Here is a 22,912-nt window from a genome sequence, read left to right as displayed (position 1 = left end):
CTTGTCCTTTTTTAAAACAAACGGACACTACTGTCCCATTATGATGTGTCTCATTATTTTTGTTCTGATGTGTGTTGTTACATTATTTTGTGCTATCTATCCTTTGGGGGAGCCACCTCAACCTTTATGCCATCATATCACAAAGTAACAGAGGAGTCCCTGTTGCAAAATAGGTTTTGATTTTTGGATATCTTAGGTTGAACATGGTCATCACATAAAAAAAAGTGTTTTCATTGAAAGATACAGCTAGTTCCCAGCCTTTTTGTGGCCCTTGAGACTTAAAAAGTGCTATAGGAACTCTAAGGCACCGAACAGGGTTACATAAACATCAGCAATACAGCCGTGTTCTGTACGTGTGTGCATAGATGTGTCTGTGTCAGCATGTATCTACACGCAGAATACTGACACTAACCATCTATGGAACTCGGCAGTTTATGTTACCATGGCCAGGTCCTTTTATATTCCATTATTTTATGTCTTGGGCGATATTTTTGAAAAATCTCATAATAGCCTAATTTACCTGCCATTAGACAGATTATACCCATGCACACCTGGAAAATATTGTAAAAAGCAGACCTGTCACCTAAAAAGACAATAATTTGTAAATCGTACTTTACTGCACGTTAAGGCATTTGTAAGAAAGGGTTTTGCTTTTACAAGCAACCCCCCCCCCCCGGTATTTTAAATATTTGCAGACTGTTTTTATTGATGCAGGTTTACAATTTCTTTTTACATACCCCCTAGTACCTGATTTTTTTAAAATAAATAAATTTAAAAAAAAAAAGATAAATCTGCACCATTTTTCATTAGGAAGGATCCTCTCCTTAAATTTTTTTTTCAATCAAATTACATTAAACTACAGACACAAATAATATATAAAAATGTAAGAGATATATATATCCAATTTTTTTTTATTAAGCATGGGTGTATGCAGTTGCAGGCAGAAATCTTCTTATAGATGCCACATGCTCTATAGTTTGCTAAAAAGTAATAGCTGATGTTAGGCATTTATCATTGACAGATATACTCCGCCTTATAGGACAAATATATATATATATATATATATATATATATAATATAATCATACCTGTGAACTTGGACTGGAGTCTCTGGTGGCATTTGATCTCTGGGCATCTCCCTAGCCCTATATAGTTTATGGGGGCTAAGAGCATGAGCGGAAGACTTCTAGGAGATTCCCAGGTATGGATATAAGCGTGCGCAATGTATATATTTTATATGTTGCTATATTTCATAATGTGCACGTAGTTGGGTATTTCCACTTGTACTCTTATGTACAGGGGTTTGTGCAACAGACTTCTAGGAAAGGTTCATTGTGTAAACCTTGTTTCATGGCAGCATGGTGAAAATAACAATGTACTTCACGAAAGGAGTGTTGCTTGGAATGTTTTTGTTTTGGGTGTTGCTCACAGAATTATCAGTCACTTCTTGAAATCGTGTGCCAAGTCCTTTGTGTCAGTCCAAAAGAAACACATCCCATGCTTCCAGTGTTGCTAGCAAATCATCCAACATAAACCAGTTTTCCCCTCCACATGCAACTTTTAAGAGCCAATACTTGAATGTCCTGATGTTTACAATTATGCTGCTGTAACTGCCTTTTGTAATCCTGCAGGTTTGCCAAAGATTTATTTTCAAAAGTTGCCAAACAACATCCTACAAATTGATTGATCACAGGTTGCGATTTATTGGCAGATACAGGGCGTAATATATGCATATATAATGTCATTTTGTCTGTTTCGGAAGCCAGCTGCTGCTCTAATAGTCTCTCTATTGTAGTTTTTTCTTAGTTGTGCATCTTTGCCTTGTTACTGTCTTCCTAGCACTATGTTCATCCTCCACTGTACATTTACGGCTGTCTGCCAGCCATATTATAATGAAGCTTGACAAAACTTGTGTTGAGAAGGCGTGTTTTTATATTGCTTATTTAATACATCTCACAATCAGATTTGCATATCTACTGTACATAAGTGATATATAAAATATGTATAATTTATACATATATCATCTTTTTGGGTTTTGGGTGTGAGATCATGGAATTAGAGCAAATTGCTGTTAATGGCTTCTACTTTTAGTATAAGATAAAAAAAAAAAAAACCTTGACATTTGTAGAGCAAGAGCAAAGTTACATTTTCAAGTGTCCTTTTGTTCTATAACCAGCAAGAGGGTCTACAACACCCACCAAATCGTGTAAATGTTAATGGTTGTAAACAGTTGCTTCTTTTAGGCAGGATTTATTACCATTTGTTAGAACGGTACATGTAAACATTACATATAGTAACTTATGTTGTAAAGAGTGCAGGGAAAATGATTGCTGTGGACCGAGAACGTTTAATTTCATCGAGCGCGGGTCACTTGTGGTAGAGCCCCAAAGAAGAGTGCCTTATTACATTTGGGGTAGATCAATCTGTGGTTGGGCAGCAAAGGAGGAAGTTAAGAGTGTAAGAAAATGGACGGCAGGCTGCCAATACTCCTAATCATCTAATGTGAATTATCCACTTCAATGTATGCAGAAAAAGTCTGAATTAACAAAAAAGTGTATTCCTGTTCTTGTGGTTTTGCTGTCATTCTCTATTAAAGTGGTGTCTTGTTTACACGCTGTGTGGTGTGTGTCTGTGTGTAACACAATTGTGATGGGTTTTGCCACCAATTTGGGAATTATACTTTCCGTTACATCACCACTTTCATTTACTTTCAAATATATTACTACAGTTTGTAATGCCTGGTTTTTGGGCATAAATTGCAAGTGTTTTGACAAAATGTAACGAAGAAGGTGTCATTTTAACAAAATTCCTTGAATGCTTCATGTTTTCTTATCATTGTCTTATTTCTTGTTGCTTCTGATTTCTAATGACCCCAAAACAGTACCTTGATCAGAGTGCACCAAGTGCTGTCCTTTCCTGGTGCTCAGCATCTGTATGACAAAAACTTGCTGTTTCCCCTTGTTTTTCCCCATTCACAAGGATGACCAGGGGTCGATCTCTTTTGATGTCAGCTAAGGAGAACGTGGCAGTTGCCGGAAGCAGGAAGAAAGAAGGCAGCCATCCTATTTTTATTTTTTGTTGTTGTCAAAAATCAGCAACTCTGTGTGGCGATGACAAATTCTGTTTTTTTGGTAAACGTTAGTAATGTGTTTTAAAAGCAGTATAAAGAAAGGAGGAGTATAATTGAGCGGAGAGGAGAAGGTTACAAATGGTAGAGTAGGCTTAAAAAACTGAGTAAGAAAGGACAATGGGGTAGAGGAATCAGGTCAGAGGGCACCTGGGTTCATTATCCAAAGCTTCTATGCTTGGCCTGCAGTTCCACATTTAGCCACTAGGGGGTCTAGCATAACAATTACCGTACTTTAGGCAGCATTTACAGACTTATTCTTTCTCTGTTCCTGTAAATGTGATTTGGACAGCATTAGTTAGCGCATGTTACGTTTTGTATAATTTTCAGTGCCAAAAATGTTTCAGGCTGTTCTATTTCTGGGCCTTTTGGTTGGACTGCCCTCCCCACCTGCATTTGCTAGCCCTCCCTGGTGAAAAGTTAGAAAGATTTTAAGTTATATTGGACAGCACTGCATTACTTAACAATTTTCCCTGCTTTAAATGTTTTGTTTTCACTCTTTAAGTACAAACCGGGTGACTTAAGCTTGTTTGAGTTTGAGAGTATGAGACATATTTTATTTCTTTTTTATTAACCGTGAGTTACATGTTTACACCAGCACTGGGGGTATGTAATTCGGTAGGAGATTATACCATCACTGTAAATCCACAGTCAAGCAGGGGCTATCTTTCATATTTTTAAGATCATATAAAATGACTTTTAAAGAAACCGGATAAGTGCTGCTTGCCAGAGTTTACGGCCTGTGATGATTCTCTATATAATATGCACTTTGAGTTAGGATCCATGACATTGTTCTATACAGGTCATGTTATTATGCACGCACTCTGTGTCGTAAAATATGCTTTTAAAACATTTTATTACATTTGAATTTTTATATTGAAAGGGTTGTGCAAACGAGTAATAGGTTCCAGCCATTGGGACAGTCACCCTGTGTGCCATATTGCCAGCTTGAGTCTACTTTACTTCTGCCTTAAACTAGCATTGATTTTATTAAAGTCTAATTAATCTCATTGTGGCCAAAGGGGTTTTACGCCCCTTAATGACTTTTTAGCGTTTTTGCCATATCTTTGTTCAGTTGCCATTCCCCTTTTCCATGTTCGTTGTGCTGACACAATTTATATTATATTGTGTTTTCCAGTACAGATAGGAATGTCTCCTTATACCTGTTTTGCTGTAGTCTGTCATTTTAGTACTAGTTTTTCCATTTTTAAACTTTAAACTTGGGAAGGGTATTTTGCAATGTATATTTCTAGTGGGAGGATACAAGGTGTTTTTTTGTTTTATTTTTACCTTCTTCAACCTATCTTGAAATTACTTTTATTTTCTTACTTATTTTTAGTATTATTTTACTTACTTTATATTTTTTTGGACTGGAGATCCCGTTGAAGTCTTTGAAGATCCCAGGGATCTCCCTTAGAACCAGGCTGTACCCGTTATGATAATATGTTGACATTGCTCAGGTCTAATTCTATTTTTATATTTTGTATCTAATTTTAAAGATATTTCTATTTTTATTTTAATATTTGTTAAGAAGTGAGAAACACTGTTTCTCTTTCTTTTGTGCTTTGACCCAACTGCAGTTGATCACAGAATGATCAGCAGGCAGGTCTCTATAGCTCTGCATTGCTGATCACAGTTCCTGCAATCAGTCTGTGGTGCTGCTCATCAGAGGTTTCATCTGGATAGACCCTGTGGGAACTGTTCTAGCTCGGTTTGGTTCCTTTTGGGCATGTCTCTGTTGTTTAAGTGTAACTTTGCTTGTTCCTGCTGACAGCGGAGACCCCGGGTTGTCTAACACCTGGATTATGTCCTGTGGTCACGGCTAATTATGGCTGACTGTGACTCAATCCTATTTAACCTCTTTAGTGGTAGTAATGTATGGGAAATATGGTTGGGGTGCTCTTTAATAGCCAACAATGTATCTTGAACATAGTGTGGAACCCATACAGTTCATCCTTTCCAAGATGGGGTTAAGTAGGGATTTTAAAAGTTGGGGCAGGGTTGGAGAAGGGGGTGCCACTGTGCTTCTCAAAATACACTATATATTTAAATAATTTATAATGTACTGTATAAGATTAAGCGGGAAACTATAGAAAATGTCCAGGCCTCCACGATTCACCAAACTGAAAATGCCACCTGCAGTCAAAGTGCTCTATTTACTAAAGCTAGAGTTTTGTTTTAGCTCTTTCAGTTGGGTATACATTATAAAGTGCAAAACCTAATCAATGTCACTGCAGGAACAGTTTGAATGGGCCTGTATAATGTACAGTACAATCAGTGAGACTTTGCCACTCTCGTGACCTATTACATTATGCAATAGACAGGGCCAGTTCAGCTCCTGCTCCCTGTGTTGGCCCTTTCTACTCAATCCTGAAATGAGAAGTCACACACACCCTCTTCCTTTAGCAAATAAACCCAAAAGGTAAATCGGTAGAGAAGCAAATCTCTCTCCTCCACCCAAAACGGTGTCACCCTCCAACCTGACAGTCATTACTAAGGCGATGGGGCTGTCTCCTTCTGTCTTGTGGCCAATCACAGAGCTGGCCCGCAGTTAGGGGGCGCATAGCCCCGCCCACAGAATATATACAATCGCAGTTAATGCCCCCTCCCCGTCCACCTAGCGTACCGAGCCGGGGTGCTGCAGTCGCATCCTCATCTCTCCGTCTATCTGCATCCCGCTGCTGTCGTTGCGTACATGTCCTAGCGGTGCAGGCTGTCGCGTGTCCTGTACTATGTTCCCACAACCCTCCCCACTATAGAACAGACTCACACACCGCCCCAGTCCCTTATGTGTGCTGCTTAGCGCCTGCCAGCGGTGCCGCCCCGTAATAACCCCACTGACCCTGGGTGCCCCGTGATGCAGCTCCGGAGTTCCGGGCTTTGGCTGCTCCTATGCTCGGTGTGGCTACTGCATGTACCGGGGAGTCGATCTGCTTGTGCCAGGCGAGGGCACCCAAGGTGTTGCTCGGGTCGAAATAACGCCTGTACCGGTGTGAGCCCAACCGGGACCACGTGTTACTGCGATACGTACTGCAACCGGAGCGCAGACTGCTGCGAGGACTACCGGCGACAGTGCGGGGGGAGCGGTGAGTAGCCCGGGTGGGCATGCATGGATGTAAAAAGGGTCAGTGAGATGTATAGCAAACTAGCCTGAAAACGCTTTATCTGTGTAACATGTGTCATACTTAAAAAGTTACTTAATTACTAAAAATACCTTGACTGTAGCATGTAGGGTCAATGATGGGTCAAATGACACCTGGACCCGGAAACCTGTGTGCTTTAAGCTGTGCGACAAGTCCCACCAGCAGTACAAACAGGGAGTCTGACGGCAGATAAGAGCCATTCGGCCCATCTAGTCTGCCTATTATACCTGATGGAGAGACTCACACATTTGTCCTCGATCTCGTCTTAGATTCGGGATAGCTTTATGCCTGTCCCATGCCTCACCGTGTTAAGCTCTACCACATCTGCTGGGATGCTGTTCCACTTATGTACCTCCTAGTATTTAAAATGAACGCACTCCATCCCCACTCATTAAACGTGGGAATGTATGCATCCTGCCTTCCACAGCAGCTTAAAGTATGTTGGTGTCTAGTTGGTCTGACAACCTTACTTGCAAACAATTTGCATAAATGTCAGAGCGTTCTGACAGAATTGTTCCGGCGCTGACACGTGATCTCAAAAACCAGAAACTAGAAAAAATACACTGCCGCTCATAAATTTGGGGTCACTTAGCTGCTTTCATGGGAAACAGTGAATTTTGTAACATAATTGCAAAAGGGTTTTCTAACCATTGATTGGCCTTTTAAACGCCCCCCATACATTTCTTGGACGCCCCCCCATACATTTCTAAGTGACCCCAAACTGTTGAACAGTACAGCAGCCGATCTGACTTTTATTACATATTAGCAGCAAGACAATTAAATGAATGAAATACAATTATTAAATTACATTTTATGCATAAAGGTGTGTATAAAACAATCTGTAGCAGTGTATCCTTAACATCTGGAGAGCCGCACCTTCCCCAGCTAGGATCAATATTTTCATTTTTTTTGTAAACATATTATTTTATTGAGAAATATTTTTTTAGGAAAGAATAAAATGAAAACGAGAGGCATGAAGTGGGGGAATCTTTCATTGCCCTCTGACACATAAAAGTTTCTATAACGGCTGATACAAGAACAGTTTGGTTGCTACATAAAATGTTTGTGGTGGTGTGTTAAAGGGTTAATACTTGCAGAGTGGACAGAGAAATAACCATCAATTGCTCCTGGGGTTTTGTTTTTGTTTTTTATTTACAATTAAGAATAAATACATGAAGTCAATGAACGGTGTTAGGGTGACTGTATGATGTAGAAGCGCTCCGTTCTTCAAGGACTAGTCACTGTCATGGCAGAGAAGTTGATTGAACGCATACTGCCGGTTTTTCTAGTGATTTTAATAATTACGCCGTGCATAGTACATGGCTGCCCTAAAAGTCCTGTAACAAAACGTGTGCAACCCGTATCCCGCACGATCAGTATGATCACGTGACTACATGTTACGACATCAAGAACTGAGCTGTGCGCATGCATCGGGAAATTGAATGCCCCTGGGGTCACACAAATGCTCTTTCTTTGATAATTTGGCTAGTCACATCTACACGAGGGCTCTGCCACCTGAAGCTGAATAGTTCCGTGACACGTGAAATAGATGCGTTCGTGACTTTGCAGACGTGTAGCCTGTATAATGTACCCATATAAGGATGCTTGGATCCGCTTCCAACTCTCCCCTGCTCTAGTATTAAGTCTGTGGAATTAAAATCCCCCCAAAAACAGTCTTTGGGAGGACAAACTGGACTCTAACATGTGAATTAAAAAATCTCTCATTTTAGTTTCCAAAATTATTATTATAACACAAAAAAGCGCGGCCTTTGGATAATATTTATACTTCCGTTTCGATGATGCTGAGTGTGCTGTGAGTGATGCACCTAGCCTAAATTATACCATTACTGATTTTCCAATAAAATAAAATTACTTGTCTCAAATACCGTAATACAGGGCATTGGTCCCCAACCCCGTACTACAAAATATGATGGGACCATATAAATGATTATTAATAATAATAGTAATAATAATGAAATGTGACGTTTCTGAATTAAGATGACCTACTCATCATAAACTGAAGCTCACGGTGTTTGACCCACAGCCTTGTGTTTGTGAATAAGCCAATAATTAGGGTTTCACAGACTGGAGCAGCTCACTTCATATACTACGCTGATTAAATGAAATCAAATGGTTTTATTTTATATGGACCGTTATGAGAAGCACGTGGTTGTCACTAAAGTAGGATCTTTGTGATGGACAATACATTTATGAAGCACCAGGTTTGACTATCCATTTGGGAAGCACCAGGTTTGACTATCCATTTGGGAAGCACCAGGTTTGACTATCCATTTGGGAAGCACCAGGTTTGACTATCCATTTGGGAAGCACCAGGTTTGACTATCCATTTGGGAAGCACCAGGTTTGACTATCCATTTGGGAAGCACCAGGTTTGACTGTCCATTTGGGAAGCACCAGGTTTGACGGTCCATTTATGAAGCACCAGGTTTGACTATCCATTTGGGAAGCACCAGGTCTGACTATCCATTCGGGAAGCACCAGGTTTGACTATCCATTTGGGAAGCACCAGGTTTGACTATCCATTTGGGAAGCACCAGGTTTGACTATCCATTTGGGAAGCACCAGGTTTGACTATCCATTTGGGAAGCACCAGGTTTGACTGTCCATTTGGGAAGCACCAGGTTTGACTATCCGTTTGGGAAGCACCAGGTTTGACTATCCATTTATGAAGCACCAGGTCTGACTATCCATTTGGGAAGCACCAGGTTTGACTATCCATTTGGGAAGCACCAGGTTTGACTGTCCATTTATGAAGCACCAGGTTTGACTATCCATTTGGGAAGCACCAGGTCTGACTATCCATTTGGGAAGCACCAGGTTTGACTATCCATTTGGGAAGCACCAGGTTTGACTGTCCATTTGGGAAGCACCAGGTTTGACTGTCCATTTATGAAGCACCAGGTTTGACTATCCATTTGGGAAGCACCAGGTCTGACTATCCATTCGGGAAGCACCAGGTTTGACTATCCATTTGGGAAGCACCAGGTTTGACTATCCATTTGGGAAGCACCAGGTTTGACTATCCATTTGGGAAGCGCCAGGTTGACTATCCATTTGGGAAGCACCAGGTCTGACTATCCATTCGGGAAGCACCAGGTTTGACTATCCATTTAGAAAGCTCCCAGGAGTAATGATCCATTTAGGAAGCTCCCAGGTATTGAAGAGTACAGATGATGTTCACAGGTTGGCAGTACGTTGATTTGAAGAACCCTTAGTTTGGCTTACCTAAAGATGCTTTTTAATGGCATAGTTTAAAATGACAGCAGTAGAGAGGCGTTTAGTTTTAGTAAATGAACTTTGTGCACGGTGGTCAGCAACATGGGAAGGATCACTTGGCAGCTTGGCACCTGCCTATTATGTAGGTTACAAAGTGCATCATGGTTTAATCACACTGTGGCTAGTGGGTTAAGAAATCACGATTTTACACGGAGTTCTCTGCAAATGGAGATTTTGCCAACTTTTGTCTTTTGTTGTGGCAGAGAAAACTCTCTTCTGGTTGTTAATCCTTCCCTGGTGAAATCAGGAGATCTGCTTCCCGAGCAATGTTTTCATCATCTTTCCCTGTCTCTGGACAAGAGATAATCTCATATTTCTTATTATTGCAAAATATTGTACCATTTTAGTGTTAAAGGTGCTGTACCACTTGGACAACACATAAAACACAGAAACTTTTAAGATTCCATGACAACTATTGAAACATTTTACATTAGAGGATAGGGGTAATTACAGGGAACTGCTTTCCAGTAGTAGAGTTACGAGTTAGCACTGTATGGAAATGTAATGCATAAATTAGAGGATCCAACATCTCAGGTTTTACAATCACAATATAATCAAATTGTAAAATGATCTCTTAATGGCTGACATATTCTGTGCTTCTTGAAGCCGTGATGACATATAAGCATTAGTCACGTGACCAATGATGACATGTAGGATGACATGAAATCATCAGTGCATACATGCACAGTTATGGAGCATTGCGGCGCTAATCTACCAGATCTAGATGCAGTGGTATTGATTACGCTTTAATAAAAGCACCATACCGTGATTCAGATTATGTGATTGTTTCTGATGGTAAACATTCAATGATACACGTTAATGCTAAAGATATCCGCCCCCAGTAAACATTACTTTACATTTTATTTGTAGAGCGCCAGCAGATAACGTACAACTACTGCAATGATGGGATGATTTAACGATATTATTAACATGAAGAATTAAATGAACAAATACTCTCAGTGAGATTGGGAGGATTCTCAGAGCATCATACACCAGAGCTTAATACTTTAACATCTAAACATATGGGGGGGAGACAAAAACAAAGCTATGGCACCAGCAGCCTGTGAGCCAACCCATAGCCACCAACTGTCCTGATCTTGCAGGGACGGCAGTGACAGTCCACATATACTGTATATGGGCTGTTATACTAGTATCCTGGTAACTGCTGAACCGTGCCCTCTCCATGCAATAAAAGGGGCAGAGATGGGGTGTTCTTTGTGGTGTGCTATTAAAGCATAAGTATTTTAACAAGCATGGAGGTGAGCTAGTTCTGAAGCAGGTTTAATACTGTGGGAATGAAGTAATGATAGGATCGGGTGGTAAAAGAGAAAGAGGTGTGTGAACTATAGGAGGGAAATGAGGGGTGCATTCGTGACGCACAGGGGCAACCTCCTGTGCTTTGGGTGCTGCACAAAAGAGAGATTAGTCTCTACATTCGCAGCATATAAAAACTATGCAGGGGTTAGCCTGGGCTGGGGCTGCACGTCCCTTCGGGAAAATAAACCTGCTGAAACCCTTTCCTAGGGTAGATTGTCCTTTAATGATTGAAGGAATTCCCATGCCACAGGCTTTCAGATTCTCATATGGGGTAAGCGCGGGGATTTCAGAATTCTTGGTCATCTGCAGAGCGCTTTACAAGAATGCCGTGTTCTTCATAGCCAGATTCTCCCACACTCTGAAGTGTGATGAAGTGTGTAGTCATCAGCAGCCCCACCAGGTCAAATGGAGCCCCAGAGTTTCTCTGATGTCAATCCATGTAAATTCATTTTTTTTTGAATAAAGTGAACCCAGTTTATCCCGTACTTCAAAAGAACGTGGCAATGAGACTTTCCAACATTTCTACAAGAAAAGCACATCTGTAAGTATTTCTGTGTGTACACGCTCCGTCCAAATGAAGTGTGTTTTCTTCACAACAAGATGGCTTGTTTCAGGACAAACCAAACACAAAATGTATTGGTCCAAAGAAAAATTCACCTGATTTGAATGTGGCTGAACGTTTGGATCTAAAAGGCGAGTCTTTCATGCTTCAAGATAAATATTCCCACAGAAACACCCCAAAGTCTGGTGGAAAGCCTTCCCAGAAGACTGGAAGCTGTTATAGCTGCAAATGTTATAGCTGCGGGGGGGCAACTACATATTAATATCTCTATACTTAGAATGAAGTGTCATAAAATCCCTGTGGGTGTAATTGTCAGGTGTCCCAATACTTTTGTCCATGTATATAGTGTAGCCCACATTATCTAGTCTTTTATAGTAAATTCACCCAAATCAGAAAAAAAAAAAACTTTACTGGCCATTGCTGTCCTCCTCTGTGGTCTGACAATTCTTGATACTGATTGGCCGCTTCAAGCAGCCAATCAGTAACATCAGTGGTATCTCTTGGCTCAGATGTGTTCAGCTGAACTGGGCAAGGGAGAAAGGGGCAAATGCATATGGGGAGAGTCTGCATAAAATGTAAAGGGGCCACATAGCTATCATATGCATTATAGTGCATATGATGGCTGGAATGTCCCTTCAAAGAAGTGGGGGGGGGGTTGTGGAAATGTCCTGTTTAACATTTTGCTTATTTTTTTCCCTTATAAGGTCTGTTTTAATAGGGAAGCGGGGACGCCAAACTTGGTAATGTGTTTAAAGATTGCATCTGTACATCGTTAAACTCCCCTGGGTGTAAGGAGGCAAATGAAAGGCCATACATTACACAGGAGAAGCAGGAGATGATAGGAGTTTTTCATTATTAGTAAATTCTGGCACCTTTGCATGCAGTAATCCTCACTATAGCAGTGAATGAGGAGGCACAACTCCCATGAAGCCTAGCATGACAGTACCACTCACATTTGTGTGAGGTTTCCGGACCCTCCCCCAGCGCCAGCCAACCTCCCACCCCCTCCTGCTTTCTGAATGGGGCCCATGTCTATTATTTCACATGGCTGCTCACATTGACAGGAGGTCAGAGGTCGTGCCTGAGTGTACACAGGCCATGCTGAGAAGCACAGGCCAGACCCCCCCCCATTGTGCCCCCCTCTTTACATAGCATAGACATGTTCTCTGTAACCCATTGTGTGCCATGGTGCTAGCAACATGTAGCAGTACGCACAGGCATCCTGTGTATCTTTTGCCATCCAGGGCCATGTTGGCAAAAAAGCGCATTAAGCCCATGACCTTGCATATTAGTGCAAAGAAATGCACCAGGGCAGTGTGCTAAGATCCCTGACACATGGCTCAGTCCCTCTTTCTATTACATATGAGACGTGCATTTTTTATATACGTTGCTCTTTCATTTATATGAGCCACGTAGAACCTTACACGTCCTCACCCGTTTGAAATTGAGTTTTCATATAAAAATATAGTCAGGCTGTCTGCCACTGATTGACTTCTTCAAGCAGGTTCATAAACTTGCTGGTTTTGTTCACCAAACAATGGGAAAGCCATCTAGCAGTCTCCGCCATAAGGGAATCAGCAGGCATCAGTAGCTGGGAATGCATTCAGAGACCAAAAAGAAGGCAAGAATTAGAAAGAGAAGGCAGAACATGTGCAGAAGATGACATCCTGGGCAAATAACTGATCCTTTTGCTACACAGTATCCCTATTTTTGTTATTATTATTACGGTTATCTTTTTGGTTGTAGATGAGTTTGCATTCCCACTGGGAAATCTGCATTAGGGAATATAAATCCTAGTTGATGCTCTATGTGAGTGAGATGTGATTTTCCCAGCCCCACACTGCATGTCTGCAGCTCTGGGCTTACAGCACTATTGTCCACCAGTGCATGATTTACAACCTGTCCATGCACAGGATTTATGGGGCGTTACCTTATTAAGGGCATTCAAGGTCACAGCTACAATATTGCTTTAGTATGCACCTCTAGTCCCAGCAAAAGTGGCAACATGGGCATAAATTGATATTTGTACCTGTATTTTACTTACATTGCTTGCTATTTGTCTCTCTTCTCAAAAACAAAAATAAGGCATGGCAGTACCTGAAGATTAACAAATAGTTATTTGTGAGGGGGGGGAAATAATCCCAAGTAAACTACACGTTATAAATTCTAATAAAGCTGATTTGGTACCTTGGATATCCCTGGGATTGACCCAGAGTCTCCAGGTGGAATGCTGTGTCTCCAGGTCGGTTTCTTCATTCTCGAGGCAGGGGAGTGTTGTTTTGCCACGCCCAATCCCTGCCCACTTCCTGCCTACACCCCACCCCCACCCACTGCAGGCAGAGGCTAGCCACCCCTACATCCATTTCGAACCCCCCTTCATGAAATCGCCCCCCCAAAAGAGGGAGAGCTTGAGGAGTTTTCCCTGGAAAGTTCCTAGGCATGGCTGTTATTATTCCTAAAGTATAGCCGTGGAATGAGGATGATGTAGAACCTATGCCTGGCTATGTTTAAGATTTGTATTTTGATAATTCATGAAGTTGTCCTCGCATTGAATGTATTGTTGAGATGTTCTGTTTAAAGAGATTATTTTGTTTACTGCAGTGATAAACTTATTTCTGTTAAATGTGTTATTTCACTTGGAAAGGTTACCCATTTATCTCCCTGCTTCCTTATTTCTATCAGATGTAGCTACTGGGTCTTAGGCACATGTTTGCTTTTGCTCAGGTGAATTAACGCATTACCCCTAAAACTTGGGTTCAGGTTAGATGTATGCGTTTGGCAGTTCTTGCTCCAATTGATTTAAATGGGAGTGCTACTGAACATGCGCAAGTATGATCTCTGCTTACATTTCCCGGTTCTAGCAGAGCTGGGAAACGCGTTAGATATGAAAAATGAGGACTTGGCTTTCAGTCTGATGAACAAGCTAGGGAATCATATCACTGAAAGGGACAGGGTATTTCACGTGTTAACACTATAACAGAGGAACAATTCAGCGCATACCCGATAACGGAGGTTATCGTGTCAAGAATCTGTGAAGAAAACCAAGTGAAATACAAAACAGTGCTTTGATAAGTAAGTCAGTTCAGTCAGTTTGCGCATGCATCCACAAACGTTTAAAGAATGCATATATATGCACTTCCTGTCATGGGTTCTGGATGCCAATATCGGTGAAAGGATGGGGCCTGTCGGCTCTGCGTAGGTTCCCTGACCAGCCAAAGGAACGATAAAATCAATGGGAGCCTGTGCTGTTGCTACCATGTGACCATAGGTGGCTATTCGGGTAGGTAGGGTAGCCACACACCCCAGCCCTGGCCACTTTTGGAACTGGCCTTCCGTTCGTCACCTCCAACATAGGTATCTCCAATTTAGAGAATTTTGGTTATTCCAATTTATAACATTTCGCAGCATAAATAAAACCTCGCTTTCCTGTTCATCTCTGTAATATGGGCTATAACTAGGGTGACCACAATGCCAGAATGAGAGCTCTCGGGTGGGGCTTTACATTGAAAATTACTGAGCGGACGGGCTCAATTACTTTTCAGATGGACATAAAGTTAATGTGCGTCTGAAAAAGAATTGAGCCCGGCCACGACGATTGAGCGGCATCGGGAACTGCAAAACCAGCAAGATGATGGGTTGCATCTGGGTAGGGACAAGGTTGGCACTGGGAAGCTGTTTTTTTGGACGAGGTTGGCACTGGGAAGCTGTTTTTTTGGACGAGGTTGGCACTGGGAAGCTGTTTTTTTGGGACAACGTTGGCACTGATAATCTGTTTTTGGGACAAGGTTGGCAATGGGAAGCTGTTAAGGGACAAGATTGGCAATGGGAAGCTTTTTTTTTTTTGACAAGGTTGGTACTAGGAAGCTGTTTTTGGTGACACGGTTGCCAATGGGATGCTGTTTTTGAAAGAAGGTGGGGAATGGGAAGAGGTTATATTTATAATTTACTGTATTGTCAGTATTTTATTTTAAAGAAGATATTTACACCTAATATCATTTATTTATACCTTAAGAAATGTGTATTTTTTGCAGTTTATTGTATATGGTTAGTATATATACATGTTTTAAAAGTTCCTGCTCATTGTGAAACAAAAAAGAGATGTCTAACATGTATAGAAGTATGACCTTTTCATGTAGCCAGTGATTGTGTAAATACTGAAAAATGTGCTGGCAAATACGTATTCGCCAGTCCCGAGCATAACTTTGAGCCAGTGTACTCGTCAAAGTAAGTATCCCCAAATGTCAGTTAGGAAATGTGGTCACCCTAGCTATAACGTATGCGAAAATCAGGACATAGTACCCCTCTAGCATGTTATGTGGGTAACAGAGTGACATCCTGGAGCATTCCTTACGGAAATCCTGATTCCCTCTCCTTCTTTAGCATGTGCGTTGCCAGATTTGGGACATTTACCCGAACAGCTGACAACCAGGATATAAACCCAGTTGTTGGTACTGTCATGGCAAATCTGGGACTGTTGTTAGCTCTGCCTAAAACACCTAAAAGCAGCTAGGCTAAAATCTATAATTACAATTATTAAAAATGTTTAATCCAGCATATAAATGATTATGTGTGCTCATTGATTATGTAATCATTTATATTGGCCATGGGTCCTCTTTAATGGTCCATGCGCCCAGTGCCAAATCCTGTTTGTATCCCTGTGTCACTTTGTGAAGCCAGGCTGTCACTTGTAATTGAAATGTCACCATGTTGTCATTTGACTTCTGACCTGTGACTGTATATTTCAAGATTTTTGTTTGTAGCTACTGTCTGATTCACATGACATAATGAGGGCGAGAACAGCAGCGGCCAAACTTTCTCGTGCTCTGGCACTGGTGTCGCTGCATGGCATGGGACACTTTGTGCGCCCCAGTCACTTTCCACGTGCCAAAGCTTGCTGTTTTAACAATGCCAACTGGTATCCTGCATTGTAGCCAAGTCTGGACGCTATGGAACCCATGGGCCACGTGTAACAGGAGTTGTCATTTTATTGCCACAACAAAGTTTCATCACAGTTGTGAGTAGTATGTCACTTAACTGCAAAGGATATAGTTGCAATGAAACACTCCGCACATATCCTCCTTTTATTTAGGGGACACAGATTAGTGCAATAAAACAAAAAATCCATACTTCTGGGCTACTATATTGGCCAAGCTAAGAAGAATGGAAGTGATGGCCCTACCATTAAATGACTAGTGATGCCAGGGATGGCTATACCGGATAAGTGACCTTGGCACCTTCTTAAGACTCTAAGCTGGTAGGGTCAACTTGGCACCACTAGATGCCATGATGGGCATGTTACATTCCTGTATTTTTTTTTATCTGCTTTTTATTAAGGCCTATTAGTTCAAGGTTTTGGAGAGAGGCATATATTTCAGCGTACCTGCATACCTGACAGCTTCCCAATGTTTGCTCCTTGGTCCACGGTGGTGGAACTAGACTCAGTTAGACCATGGTGCAATATAGAGATTACAACAATATCTCGTATCACAATAGTGAAAATAGATTCCTGATTCTTGTATTATTACAATCATTACTGCCCCAAGCTGGGTTCCTTCTTATTATTTATTTGAATAATCACAATCGTCATCATAAATAATAAGAGCGAACCAGTCTTGGTTATTTAGATTTTGCCACTGGACTCACTTCTAAACTTAAAAGTCCCCCATTATACCCGTGATATAATGTCGGACATCTTTATTACTGAATTGTCGCTCCAGCCATTTAATGCTTCAGTTTAATCTTTCCATTTTAGTGTGTAAGGGCTTCTCTTCCACTTCCATTGGGGACTGCTGGTCTATGTAAAATAGGTCAGGTGCTTCATCCTGCCTGTGGATTCCCATTGAATGTACATCTACCATCTCTGCTGGGAAGCTGTTCCATGCATTCTGTGTTTTGATAACACCCCTTTTTATTAAAGATGTGTGTATGTGTTGCCATGAGGTTTTGGATTGAAGCCAAAATAAGCTGTTGAGGGAGGCATCGGAGCATGTGTAAATAGGCAGACAGGACCCCTGTGAGAAAGAGCGTCCAGCCGGATCTGATACAGAAACATGGACTGCAAACATAACATCCTGCCCCCTCCCATCATTGCCACCACCAGCCTTATTGGCGTGTGACTGTGTCTTTCTGATGTGCAGTAAAGTGCTGTTGAAAATACTTGTTTCCCCCATTATAGTATATTTCAAGAGTTGAGGTGTATTACACAAAAACAAAACAAAGATAAATCTGTTTTTATTAAGTTGAGGTATAAACCACAAGTACATAGCTGAGCCATAGCTGTGGGAACAGCTACTATTTTTGTGTATTTTAGTAGTTTGTCTTTAGGAAAGTGGTGGTCTTCACTGACATCCCCCGGTCTGCTGCATCCCCAAATCCTACATTTCGCATGGACTTACAGATTGCGACAGCAGAAAATAGCCAAATAGCCCATCTAGTCTTATTCCTTAGGATATCTTTACGCACATCCCAAGCTTTCTTGAGTTCCTATTTCAGTGTTTGCATGCACTGCTAATTTTCTCACAGCACCCTGAACCTTCCTCCTTCTAACTTCAAATCGTACCACCTAGTTTGTTTAATCCTGTTTTTATTAAAAATGCTACGCCATTGGACTTTATTACACACTTGACATACTAGAAGGTTTCGGCCATATTGGTGGAAGCTTCTTGGTTCTGGCAGCTGTTGTAAGCGTTGGGTGGGGAAAAAGCAGTAAGGCATCTAATTCAATTTATGACTGAGCAAAGTGCTAAAAATTACCTTGAAAAACTGTTTTGTTTTAGATTTTTTTCACCCATGTTTGTTGGCAAAGCTCCCTTCTCTCTCCCCCAAATAGCAATAACCTTCTCTTCTCTCACCTGCAGTGTCACATTGCGTGGTCGGCCCGTGGGGGACATGGAGTACGTGCAGCTCACGCTGTGGAATCGGGAGCAGGGAACGTGTGCGCCAAGTGAGCGTGCCCCCCAGAAGCGGCGGTAATCCTTGCCCAGATCTCAGACAGCGACGTGGCTGTTATGGAGAGGACCCCTCTTGTCACACCTCTAAAGGTTTCCAAGGAACATTTTCCATTTTGGTTCCTGAATCAGAGGAGCCGATAATATCTCACTTCTCTAGCTACAGACTAACCTCCCTCTTGTTTACTCTTTTCAGAGGTGGCCAAGATCCTGCCAGACACCTTCAAAAGGGATTTCAGAGACCCCTGGAGGAGACGCCATACCGTACCACAGGAGAGGAGCCCAAGGTATGAAAAATAAAAGCTCACTCTTGGCTCGTGAAAACCTGTAGGGGTTTTATGCCGTTGGCGCTCTAATTTACAAAACACTGAAGTTAGACTATGTAGGCCTCTTCTTCAAGCATATTATTTTAATGCCTAAAGATGTTACATAACTGGTGTCCAGAGCCTGGAATATAATGCAATTCCACTACCATTAAGGGTATTGTCGTTTATCCAAGCTGCTCATTTTACTTACATGGCACAATTTTCTACCTCCAATAGAAGCGAGCGTGAATGTGTGATCGTAAGTAACACTTGTAGCTACTAAGGCAATGGCATTGGCTGACAGTGTGTAGTGCATATATAGCTGGTGGAGCAAGAAGGGAAGATCTGCGCGGTGAGAATAAGTAGAATGCCAGTGGAGTGTGAGAGGTCAGCTCCGCTGTTCTTATTTGTTAGGGTGAGCTCTGCTAATGAGGTACCCATGCTCTGCGGACAGAATTAAGGTCAGAGCAGCTACCCTGCTATTTCTTTCATCTGCCTGCCAGGATAGGACTTGTTAACAGGGGAAATCCTAATAAGCACACTAAGAAGTAACAACATCTGGCAGGAAGGGAAGGGCTGGCTCACACTTCTTAAAACCAAGGTGAGGAAGAGTATCTTTGAATTAAGACTGCACCAGTTATCACTGCGTCTATTTCAATAATTAGCCTTCCCCAACCTAGTTAAGGAATAGTTAACGTGTCCTCTATCAAGGAATAATGTTACGAAGAGACAGGCCTCATGGGTTTTGTTTCCAAGAAGGGGCTTTGTTGTGTAATGAATACATTGTTATATCAAGTACCCAAAACACTTGCAAATTCATATGGAAGTGAATACATGCAATAGCGTTTCCCATACATTTGGACAACCACCTTACTCTATAGATCAGTGTTGGCCGAATAGAGCTGTCCTGGGGGCCCCACAGGCATTTAACACACACATGTATTCACCCTGTGAGAACAGCCTGTGATAGTACATACCAGCCTAACATTTTGAAAGATCATTGGCACTTTTTATTTGCTTGCCTTCTTTGGCACACAGATCCAGAATTTTTTGTGTGCAGATGTTAATCCAGAATCATCATTCTTTATGCTTTATTTACTAGTTTCAAATCTGAGCCAGTGATTGCATCTCTGAGCACACTGTGTTCTAGTAAACATGTATTCCAGTGGGGATTAATACATTCCTGCAGGGTGGGATTCTGTGTTAGCGGGTCTTATTACTTGCTGAAGGATGGTAGAGAAGGCTCTACAGATGAGAATGGGAGGTTATGCTTGGGAAACAATTATGAGGATTGTTTGGCATGAGTTGGAAATTTCTACCATGTCCAGAGACTTTGTGCCGGTTAACAAAGGGGAAGCATGTCCGTGGGCAAGCCTTGCCATTTACATTCACTGGCAGGTGCTAAATTCTCTGTGGAGGAGGCATTGTTCTGCTTCTCACCCTCTTTGTTTTTCACTAATTCAATCCTTTATCTTTTATCTATACCTCCTCTGCAGCAATATTACATGGTGTACTGCCAGTATGGCCTGCTATGCTCCCCTGGGTATTGAGAATGATGTGCTACAAACCGTGAGGGGGAAACAGCTGCATCTCCCAATGTCATACGATGGTTATGAACCTGGGCTATAAGGATAGGAATGAACATACACAGATAATCCAGTTATAATCAGAACGTTCAGCTGTGTCAGGTGGAAACTGCATGGGGCTTGTTGGCCACTATACTTAGTCTCTTTTGCATATTCTATCTTTTTTTTCGTTCTTCCAGTTATTGTGTATATTTCCGGATTAAACATGTTGGCCCAGCCTGTCGGCTTCAGGGATGGAGTAGACATCTGTTGCAAGAACAACGTGTGTGTGTAGAATGTCAAGCAGAAGCTGCAGTGAGCAATGGGCGATGTCTGGGTGATGGACTGGCAGGGATCAGGTATGGCTATGTAATGTTTTAAGGTTTGAAAACCTTAGTAACCTGTTTTAGGAATAGGTGGACTGTCTAATTAGTCCCTCAAACTTCTTCTGTTGCAAAACTCTATGCATCCACAATGAAGCCAATAAAATAGTATAGAATACTTTGTTTTACAACCTCAGATTGTAGCCTCCAAATGTAGTGTTTGATCTTGGTGTTTATTTACCAGAATGTGGAGCAAGTGGAAACATTTTATCTCAGAGACTTAATTGTAAATTAGAAAGGTCATCCCCACTAGATCCTTCTGTGAGAATAGATGGATTGGCGGTCCTTCATGATTCATACCGAGGTTGATGAGGAGGAATGCATTAGGTTTTCTTTAAACTTATTTGTGCGAAAATAAAGTTCCATATCGTGGACTAAAACTTAGTGATTTAAAGTCTTCACGTAATATTAGCTTGCCATAACCTTGTGGTTTTGCATTGCAGAACATTCTGGACAGCAGCATCACTTCCAGGATGCCAGGGGTCATGGGTACAAGACGACCTCAGAGAAGACTGCACGTGCCAGCAACTTTCATTCCTCTTTGTCTGAGGTGGTTCCATAGTATGAAGCCATGGCAGCTCGGAGTGGAAATGCAACAATAACACACACACTGGCAACTTTGCTATGCCATCAAAACCCTGTTCAACAAAGCACAAAACCAGATCACTTACCTCTCCGATACCTACCTCTTTAACATGTATTTTGGCAGAATCATTCTTGCATGTTTTTAAATGAATATGTTTCAGTTGTATAACAATCTAATAATAGTTATGTTACTGGTCTTGTGAATTATACGGTTGGCTGCTTCCTTCTTGGAAAAACGTTTCATCCTAACACTAGTGTCCCCCCCCCAAAAAATACTTGTCCTAAAGTTTACTCTAAAATAAGTGTAAGTTTGCTAGAGGATGCTAGAAGATGGACTTCCATCGTAACCAGGTTATTTCCAGCTTGCTCTCCCCTTCGGACTTCAACCCAGACTGGTTGATATGTTATAATATAAATAGAAAGGAAATTATAAAAGTAACTGCGGAAATCGTGAAAAAAAAATCCCTTTTTGTTGCAGGGAATTACACATCTAATATTTGTAAATACGGAATCCAAATATATAGCAGAACCTATTGCTTTAGAGGTGCTGGATAATTGTAGAGCCAAATTGTGTTTACATTATAACAAAACAAAAAAATACAAAATTATTTACTGCAGCAGCAAGATGAAAGCTGCCAACAGTGCATTGTAGATTTCTCACAGTACTGGGAGAGGGGATATGGAAATTAGTCCCTCAAAATAAGGAATAAGGCCTCCTTATAGGTCCTGTATTGTCACCTGTCATGTATCACATTTCTGAGCACACTATAAGCTTTCACTCACATGTACTGTATCGCTCCTTTTCATATACAGTCGTGTGAAAAAGAAAGTACACCCTCTTTGAATTCTATGGTTTTACATATCGGGACAGAACGATCATTGGCAAGGTTTTCTGTCTCACACACATCGTGGGGGAACTTTGGCCCGCACTTCTTTACAACATTGCTTCAGTTCATTGAGGTTTGCAGGCATCTGGTTATGCATAGCTCCATTAAGGTCACGCCACAGCATTTCAAACGTGTTGAGGTTTGGACTTTAACTGGGTCATTGCATCACCTTTTTTCAGCCATTCTGTTGTGGATTTGCTTTTGTGCTTGGGATCATTATCCTGTTGCAAGATCCAATTTGGCCTTTGAATAATCTTTAGAATTGTAAAATGGTGGACTTTTAAATTGTTTGGAACTTGCCTTATAACCCTTCCCAGATTGATGGGAAGTACATATACGGGCTTTGTCATTAAGGGGATAATTGTTATGTCCGGATATGTAAAAACCATAGAATTCAAAGAGGGTGTACTTTCTTTTCCACATGACTTTAGTTTTACAGTGGGTTTTTTTTCAGACCCAGTTTATATATGGTGTTGATACAATTACATCCTTGTACTTGTTTTTATTTTGTATATTTATATACACAGCTGTGTAACTGTAAATATATACATTTACATTTCTGTATCTTCCTTGAATATTCATTAGGTTGGTCAAATGTATCCATTACCATCAGAGACTTTTTAAAAATTTTTTTAGAACATTATAGAGTTTTCACTGTATGACTAAATGTATTTTTTAATGCAATGCATAATATTGAAATAAAAATGCTACATATTTTGTTTTTGGCAAAGCAGATTATAGACGACTTTTTATGGGTATGTACTAACATTGCACATTACCATGAAATACCCAATC

General features: G+C 41.2%; 1 protein-coding gene across 1 annotated transcript; it reads left to right on the top strand.

The window, feature by feature from the left end:
- The first annotated feature begins 5,775 nt into the window (after positions 1-5,775).
- LOC128474935 (somatomedin-B and thrombospondin type-1 domain-containing protein-like) lies at positions 5,776-21,912 on the top strand. The gene is made up of 6 exons (XM_053457372.1): positions 5,776-6,212; positions 18,303-18,485; positions 18,589-18,679; positions 20,463-20,621; positions 21,089-21,484; positions 21,755-21,912. The coding sequence occupies exons 1-5, from the start codon at positions 5,984-5,986 to the stop codon at positions 21,192-21,194; spliced, it is 768 nt and encodes a 255-aa protein (XP_053313347.1). The 5' UTR covers positions 5,776-5,983; the 3' UTR covers positions 21,195-21,484; positions 21,755-21,912.
- The last annotated feature ends 1,000 nt before the right edge of the window (positions 21,913-22,912 follow it).

This window comes from Spea bombifrons, chromosome 1 (genome assembly GCF_027358695.1).
Source record: "Spea bombifrons isolate aSpeBom1 chromosome 1, aSpeBom1.2.pri, whole genome shotgun sequence".
NCBI lineage: Eukaryota > Metazoa > Chordata > Amphibia > Anura > Pelobatidae > Spea > Spea bombifrons.
Note: the sequence above shows the minus strand (reverse complement) of the source record. Positions and strands in the feature narration are given on the sequence as shown.